This window comes from Balaenoptera physalus, assembly GCF_965194825.1.
Source record: "Balaenoptera physalus genome assembly, chromosome: 2".
Classification (NCBI taxonomy): domain Eukaryota; kingdom Metazoa; phylum Chordata; class Mammalia; order Artiodactyla; family Balaenopteridae; genus Balaenoptera; species Balaenoptera physalus.
Window position 1 is genome coordinate 118694563 of NC_138883.1, and position 7894 is coordinate 118702456.

The 7894-nt window shown below is 59.1% G+C and overlaps 1 protein-coding gene across 7 annotated transcripts; it reads right to left on the reverse strand.

Annotated features, from left to right (window-relative positions):
* Nucleotides 1–7026, reverse strand: ULK3 (unc-51 like kinase 3). 7 transcript variants are annotated; one of them, XM_082449152.1, is made up of 16 exons: nucleotides 6845–7025; nucleotides 6025–6165; nucleotides 5820–5940; nucleotides 5150–5256; nucleotides 4208–4351; nucleotides 3946–4011; nucleotides 3248–3403; nucleotides 2887–3076; nucleotides 2745–2785; nucleotides 2425–2527; nucleotides 2224–2288; nucleotides 2059–2137; nucleotides 1943–1983; nucleotides 1529–1576; nucleotides 1265–1331; nucleotides 1–1144 (listed from the first exon to the last, which is right to left on the reverse strand). In XM_082449152.1, the coding sequence occupies exons 1-16, from the start codon at nucleotides 6944–6946 to the stop codon at nucleotides 1128–1130; spliced, it is 1488 nt and encodes a 495-aa protein (XP_082305278.1). In that variant the 5' UTR covers nucleotides 6947–7025; the 3' UTR covers nucleotides 1–1127. The 7 variants fall into 7 exon arrangements, 5 of the variants coding, with proteins under 5 accessions (XP_082305278.1, XP_082305275.1, XP_082305276.1 ...); XM_082449149.1 differs by having other exon boundaries at nucleotides 3946–4053; XM_082449150.1 differs by having other exon boundaries at nucleotides 3946–4028; nucleotides 5152–5256; nucleotides 6845–7022.
* Between the last annotated feature and the right edge of the window lie 868 nt (nucleotides 7027–7894).

The following is a 7894-nucleotide window of genomic DNA, read 5'->3' on the forward strand; positions in this document are numbered from 1 at the left end:
TTTAAAAAATAATTTAATAGAAAAACAATGAGTTACATTCTTTACACCCAGCCTCCTACAGGGAAGGCAGACAACTCTTGCCCCAAGGAGGCATTTAAGGGCAGAAGGGTTAGAAATCACTAACACCCTCTCTGACTTTTTAGAAAAGAAACCCCTAAACAACTCTAGGTGTATATATTCTTTCCAGATTAAAGTCACTTTGTTCTCCTGAAAGCCCATGTAGGGGGTTGAGGAGATAGTAGCAGTCCCATTGGAGAGATGGGGAGACCCAGGCCCAGAAAGGGGAAGGAGCTTGCCCGGGGTCACACACTGGAGTAGCAGCAGTGTCAGGCCTAGAATCAGGTCTCCTGGATCACTGGGTCCCCTGGAGACTGACAGGCCAGGCAATCCCCATGCCTCCCCCTCCTAGGCCAGGACCAGCTCTGAGGCCAGTAAGGGCATTCCCCACAGAGGGATGAAGGTGGGAGGGATGACTGAGGACCCCTCCCCTTGTACCCCCCAGGCCAGGGCAAGAACAAGGCATGGGTTTCTCAAATTTGCCCCACCTCTACAAAAGATATTATTTTCATGCATGAAGGATTATCTTAAAATATTGAGAGGGTGGGCAGGGGTCAGCTCCCAGGAAGACTGGTGAGTTCTGCGGGGCTGAGTGCATATGGTGGGATGGGGGCTCCCTGAGGGGTCTTGGAGTGCCCTGCTCCAGTGCAAGGAGGGAGGTGAGTTGCAATAAAGGCTCCCAGGAAGGAAAGGGGTGGGCACAGGGCACAGCTGCCTCCTGGCAAGGAGGGGAAAGAGAACAAGTGTCCTGCAGAGGGCTCCCTGCTCGTCTCAGAGCAAAAACAGAAATCAACAGGCTCAGGGCTCAGCAACCACCAAATAACAAAAGTCACGTGAAAGAAACACTCTTCTCCCAGAGTCCTCCCCACCCCAGTGCTCCCAGTACACACAGTGGGTAGGGGGTTAAGAATCTTTCAAGTGGTGCTGGGGATGCTGGGCTGTGGGGCGTCCCAGAGTTGCCCATCCAGGAAGCCTGCTCCGCAGGGTGGCAGAGGGCCACAGAATTCGGAGCATCAGCTGGGGCGAGCGTGTCCCCAATTCCCAGTGACCTGTCCAATCATCCTGCAGGGTCACTGCAGAGTACAAGCTGTGGAGGCGAAAGTGGGGAGCATCAGTCTCAGGTCTCTAGCAAAAGAGGCAGAATCCAGGGCTGCCCCAGCTCTCACCCCTCCTTGCGGGGAAGGTCAGACCCCAGGGCAGGACTCACAGCTACGAACAGACTCCGACAGCCCCTCTTTGTCCAGGGTCTCAGCTTCCCAATGAGACTCCCTCATCTGCGGAACATAAAGGGCAGAGACAGTGATGGAGAGGCCTTCAGACAGAGACGAGAGGGAGACATACACAGCGGGGAGCGGGGGACACACGATGGGGAGCAGGGGACACACGATGGGGAGCAGGGGACAGACAGCCACAGGCAGAGAGGAACAGAACACATATAGCTTCGCCCCAGTGTGGGCACCCATGTGCCCACCTTGACCTGCTCCTTCAGGTATTCAGCTCGAGCCATGAGATTCTGAACCTGCCAAGGGAAGACATGCCCATGGACGTGGGGCGAGGAGAGGCCTTCAAATTGAGCTCCTCCTCACTCCCGATGCTCTCCAGAGCCCTCTGCCTCATTAGAACAACCTGCCTCTGAGTCCTTATCTGCTCCTTCCTCCAGGAAGCCTCCCGATTGCTGCTGAGTTCCCAGATCCTGCCTGTCCCCTTGCCCTGACCTGAGCACCCAAGCCCTGATGGAGTGCGAGGGGCCACCAACTTAGCAAGTCTGTGTGGTCTAACTCCCAGACTTGGAGCACCCTGAGGGAACCCAAGGAGGTCCCCACAAATGGGAGCGGGGCAAACGGGGAAGAGGAAGCCCCCCAAGCCTCCCGACCCCAGTGGGCACCTCAGTGTGAAGCAGCTCCCGCCTCCGGCCTGGGGGCTCCGCTGCAGAGAGAGGGAGGGCACGTGGTGAGGGCAGGGCAGCCAGGGGCTGAGGGGAGTATGGTGATGGAGCCTCACCTGCCAGCAGTAGAAGCAGCTCCCCGAGGCCGTGCTGGTACAGGGCCAGAGCATCCTGCTCCCCGCCAGCCTCGTCCTCCTGCAGCCACAGGGACACCAGGTCATTTAGGGGCATGACTTGGATTCCTCCCTGCCCTGCCCGGACCCCTCCCACTGGCTACAAACCTTAGCCATGGCAGCTGAAGCCACTTCCAGGGCAGCTAGGAGGCGCGGCTTGTCCCGGGCCATCTCTGGGATGAGGCGCAAAGGCTCAGGGTGAGGGGAGCAGCCTGCTTTCTCATCTCAGGATGCCTACCCCAACCTGCCTCCCCCTCAGGCTGGAGGGGAGTTGCTGGGAACTGGTGGTCAGCCAGGATTGGGGCCTACCTCTGAGCAGGTCTCGGGCAGAGGTCCCCTGCCTCAACAGGGCCCGATTGGAGGAGGAGACGATGGCCTTGAGCTCCTCAGCCCGGGACACGTACTGTCCTACCTGCAGGAGGGCAAGGGGCCGAGGAAGGGCTCTCGCGCCTTGCCTGCCTCGCCAGCACCCACCTCCAGGTTCTCCCTCAGGGACCGCCCCAAACTGTAACGTCAGAGGTCAACTGAGGCTGGCCTGACCCCCTTCCCAGGGAGAGAGGTTCCGCTAAGAGCCAATCCCCAGAGGCCCTGGGATCCCTCACCCATTTCCTCAGGGGACTCTCATTCACCTTTGCCTTAATTGCCTCCTTCCGGTGGGTGTCCACTTCATCTGCAGAAAGTGCGGGTTTATATAAGGAGTCTAGAGCGAGGAGACGCCTGCCCCACACCAAACCCTCTGGAATCCCCCAAAGCACTAAGTTCCAGATTTACCCTCTGCCTTGTCTCCCACAAAATTCTGGAAGAGGAGCTGCTTCTGGAAGACCCCACCCCTGCTGCACCCGGCCTGGCACTCACAGTGCAGGGCAGGCACGAAGAAGTCCAGAGCCTTGCAGTAGAGAGATAAGGCGGCCGCGGCGTCCCCCTCCTGGTCCTTCTTCACAGCCTGCACCACCAGGGTGGTCTGGGGGACGGACAGATGAGAAGTCATGCCCACCCCCCATACTCACCGCAAGGGGCGATGCCCTGAGCCCACCCTCTGCCTCCTGCTGGGCAAGTCACCTGGTCACCACTGAAAGGGGTAGATGAAACCCCCAATCTGCCCTCAGCCCACCCATCTCCATTGGTTGCTCACTGCTCGTGCCAGGCTCTCCCCACTGGGCATGTGCTCCAGGTCCACCCAAGGGTGGGCAAAGAAGTCCTGGAAGGAGATGCGGCGGCTGGGGTCCCGCTCCAGGAGCCGCTGCAGCAGGTCCCGGCATTCCTGGGAGAGGGCAGGACGCAGGGGGAGCTGCGGGGGTGGGGGAGGTACAGATCACACTGGGCTCCGGCACCTCGGCCCCCAGCCCCACGTGCCGGTCAGGACCACCCTATCCTGGGACACCCCAGAGATACACATTTGACAGATAGAGAAAGTGAGACCAGGAGGAACAGTGATGGGTCAAAATGTCGCAGTCAGTGAGAGCCAAGCCTCCTCCCCCAGGGTCCTGTCCACGCCCTCACTGGAACCCATAGCCGTCATGGAACCCTGTTTCCAGATCCTTTTCCTCTCTCTGGAATATGTTTCTGGGAAGGCTGGGCCTAGATCTGCTTTGGCCTTCTCCCCATGGGGGGCCTGTAGCGGGCTGTGGGGCAGTCCCTTTGCTCCCCATTGTGGCTGATCTGGGTCCCTGGAACTGAATGGAGCCGACTTCCAGGCTAGAGTGTGCCCCAGCTCCACGAAGGTGGCCTGGAGCCCACACCCCAGTCTGTGCAGGTGGAAGTGAGGTCTCCTACCTCAGGGCCCTGACTCTCTCTGCCCCGCAGCAGGTGCCGAGGCCCTCCTAGACCTACCTCAATAACCCGGTTGCTCCGGATCTTCTCTTCCAGCTCCGAGAACGACCTGGAGGCAAAGGGGGGCTGCCCGAAGAGGGCTTCTGTGGAAGGGAGGCAGAGGGGAGGCTGGGAGGGGATAGGGTCAAGTCTGGCCTGGCCCACTCCTGGGGAGCGGCCCCAGACCAGGAGAGTCAGCGTTCTCATTAAAACCCTTCAGGAGTGGCCCAGAGAGGCCTTGCAGTGCAGGCCTCCAGGTGGGGGCAGGGGACAGCGCTCTCACCATACAGGATGACCCCCACGGACCAGAGGTCCACACGGGCGTCGTACTGCCGCTGACACACCATCTCGGGAGCCATGTAGAGGGGAGAGCCACGGAGCACGTGCTTCTCATCCCAGGGGGACATGTGCTGTGCAAAGCCAAAGTCTGCAGGCAAGAGGCCAGGCAGTAGGGCTCAGATTCCAGCTGCTTCTGCCCCTGGCCTTCACGGCCTCACCCTGGGCTCCAGTGCAGGGCTCCTCCCACCCTCTAGACTCAACACGATTCATCCCTACTTTGCTCACTTTCCTACTTTGCTCACGCCGTTTCTCTCATTATAAACCTGGAACACACTCCTACCTCTGGGGGGGCATATATCCTACCCATCCTGCACAGCCTCCTCAGCACCTTTTTCCCCAGGAAGCCCACCCTGATCACACCAGCGATGTGGATAAGGGTCCACTAAGGGGTTAGAACTCTCCGTCACTGTCCCACCGAGCTCAGTGGACCTCTCTGGCTTCCAGTTTCAGGTTAATGGGCCTCTCTGGCCTCCAGTTTCAGGTTAATGGGCCTCTCTGGCCTCCAGTTTCAGGTTAAGGGGCCTCTCTGGCCTCCAGTTTCAAGTCAGTTCTCCTCCAAATTTTATCAGGGGCCACAACCACTGCTTTCCCACCTCACACTCTCCAACACTGCCACCACAGATTGAGTCATATTTTGAGCCCCAATTTGGTGGCAGATAAAGTACTAACCCTGGTCACGCTCTGAAACCTGACTCTGGTCACACACTGAGCCCTGACCCCATCCATGACACTGCTGGAGTCAGAGCATGGGTAGCCTGAGAAAGGCCCTACCTTTTGGTGACGGGGCCCATCCCTGGACCTCCCAGTCTGTCACTGTTTGATGACTCAATAGAGGGCTCCATGAGAGCCACCCTCCAAACCTCCATGCCTTTTGTTCCAGACTCACACCTGCCAGTTTAAGGTGGGGCTTCTCCAAGGAGCTCAGCAAAATGTTCTGTGGCTTCAGGTCCAGGTGAGAGACGTTCCGTTCATGCAGGAACTGCAGGGCACTAGCTGGGGAGTAGGACCCATGCAGACAGACAGGTGAGAGAAGCCCATCTCCCACACCCTCTCACCTCCCCAGCCTTATATCTGCCCCTTCAAGCCTGCACAACCCCAGTTTTGACCTGGCTGGTCTACCAAATGCTTTACATACAAGCACCACGCTCCCCCTTCTGCTAAGAATTTTCCCCACCCCCACCTCAAGTGACCTCCTTCCTCCCTTGTACCCCTTCACAAGTCTCCCCTCCTCCTAGAAGCTTCCCTAGATGCCCCAGCCCTTTAGGTCCTTGCTCTCTTCCTTAGCAAAGCACTTGGGTCTTTGGTATGTTCTATGAGGTCTTTGCATTACATTCCACGTGTGGAAGCCTGTAGTCCCCACAGATGGGGCTCCTCCCCATCTCTCTCACAGCATCCTTAAGCCAGGGATGGGCACATAGGAAGGATGGGCCCTAAAAATCCAAGCTGGGATGGGAGACGACTGCTAAGAGTGTCAGAGCTCTAAGCCTGGGGCAGGGGTAGCGTGAGAGGGCAGAGATCATGGGAAGGGGTGTCAGGCTGGGGTCAGAGGCTTTTACCCAACTGCTGCATGAAGACCCGAGCCACCTTCTCAGGCAGAATCCTGCGGGTATGGATGAAGCGAGACAGGTCACCTCCTGCACAGAACTCCATGATGAGGTAGATGTTGTCACTGTCCCACTGTGGTTAAAGGCAGAGAGGAGGCTTGAAGAGAGTGTCTCTTCTCCAGCCCCCTTTAGGGGTGGCCCCATCCCAGGCCCACACCTGGAAGTCTTTCAGCTGTACGATGTGGCGGTGTCGAATGCCCTTGAGGATCTCAATCTCTGTCAGGAGGTTTTCCACAGATGCCTTGTTCAGACTCTTCTTGGCCACGCACTTTATGGCTACCACCTCACGAGTATCCTTCTGTGGGGAAAGGAGATTTGAGGGCTCTGCCTTGAGGGTACCAGGGACTATGTGCAGCCAGAAGGGCTCTGGTTCCCTCTGCCCTCTCCCCCTCACAGGGCCTACCCACTCACACTAGCATCCAGGCTTCCCAGCTGCCCCTTCTCAGGCCAATGAGGCACCCGGATTCTGGAATCCCGGCTTCCCCACCAGCCTGGTGTTCTCTGCTCCACAATCCCTTTCATTGTATTCTAGAGTGCCCCTGCTAAAGCATGTTATTCACTGTTCTAAACTGCCCACTCTGCTTCCTAAGTGGGTCCAGCTTTCCAGAATCCTGCCCCAGACTCCTCCTAGCCCACAGGTATCCCCCCTGTTTTGAGCCTGTTCTTCAGCCACGGACACCGAGGCTCCATCGAGGTCTCCACCTGTCTCTTCACACAACAGGGGTGTGTGTATGTGTGTTTGTTTTGAAGACCTATTGGTGGCGGGGACCACCCACCTCCACGGAAGGTCGGCCTGGGACAGGGCAGGCCGTGGGCCCCTAACGGCTCTCACACCCTCTCTAACCCTTTCTAGTTTCCCGGCCCGGCACCCGCCTGGGCTTGCTCAGGGTCTGGCGGGCACCGGGGCCAGGCCCTCAGAAGTTCTCGTGCCCCCGATTCCTGCCTCGCACAGAAGCCCCGGGGCGCCCCGCACCCACCTTGGCGTAGGCCTTGTACACCGTGGCGTACGTGCCACTGCCCAGGCGCTCGGTGAGAATGAAACCGTCCAGCCGCGGGGGGCCCCAGCCAGGGCCCGCCATCCCGACCGCCCCGCGCCCGCTGCCGGGAGCTTCCTGGTTCCCGGCGCCAGGTTCCGGCCAGGAGCCCAGAACAGACAGCGCGCGGCTGTAGGACAGAACTCCACGCTGCCCCCAGCGGAGCCCGCCGAAAGTGCAGCGCGGCGGGTGGGGCGGGGCAACGGCTCCCCACCGCCCCCGAGCCCCGCCCCCTCCAGGTGCTCCAGGGGCTGCTCCTGGGCGCCTCCACCCGCACTGGAAATCACATGACCCGCCAGTACCCGCAAGATCCGTTTGGGGATACTGAGGAGCTCGCGGGCCTAACGGGAATTAGTGGAGGCCAGCAGACGAGGTCACCTGGGGAATCCCATCCAGGCTCAGACAGCAACCTAGAGATCGCCCACGTGAAGGGGCGATGAGAGAAGCCCGGCTGAGCAGGTGTGTAAGATGGGCAGGGAGGGTTCAAAGAGGTCCCACGCCCCCAAGACCAGCAGCTCTGAAAGTGGAAGTACTGGGACAAGAAAGTACCATGGAAGACAACAAGCAATCTCAGTACGGGTGTCACCCCCAGGGATGAGGGGCTGGGCCTGTCACAAACCAGCCAGGGAGTAGAGGAGCCAGACGCAGCGTCTTCACTGTCTCCTCTCGCCTATGGCTGGTGTGCCTCAGCCCCTACCCTATGCGCCACTCCCATCCTCCCAAGTCCAACAGACACGAGGACCAGTATTTTTTTTTTTTTTTAATAAATTTATTTATTTATTTATTTATTTTTGGCTGTGTTGGGTCTTCGTTTCTGTGCGAGGGCTTTCTCCAGTTGCGGCGAGCAGGGGCCACTCTTCACCGCGGTGCGCGGGCCTCTCACCGTCGCGGCCTCTCCCGTCACGGAGCACAGGCTCCAGACACGCAGGCTCAGCAGTTGTGGCTCACGGGCCTAGTTGCTCCGCGGCATGTGGGATGCTCCCGGACCGGGAC

Bases quoted from the DNA above. Each gene is read 5' to 3' on its own strand.
- ULK3 (XM_082449149.1), bottom strand. From the start codon at position 6,946: ATGGCGGGCCCTGGCTGGGGCCCCCCGCGGCTGGACGGTTTCATTCTC. The intron at 4,352-5,149 runs GTGAGTCTGGAA...TCTTGCCTGCAG, and splicing joins CCCACCTTAAACTGGCAGGT to ACTTTGGCTTTGCACAGCAC. The intron at 1,577-1,942 runs GTGCCCACTGGG...TTCCCTTGGCAG, and splicing joins GGGAGCTGCTTCACACTGAG to GTTCAGAATCTCATGGCTCG.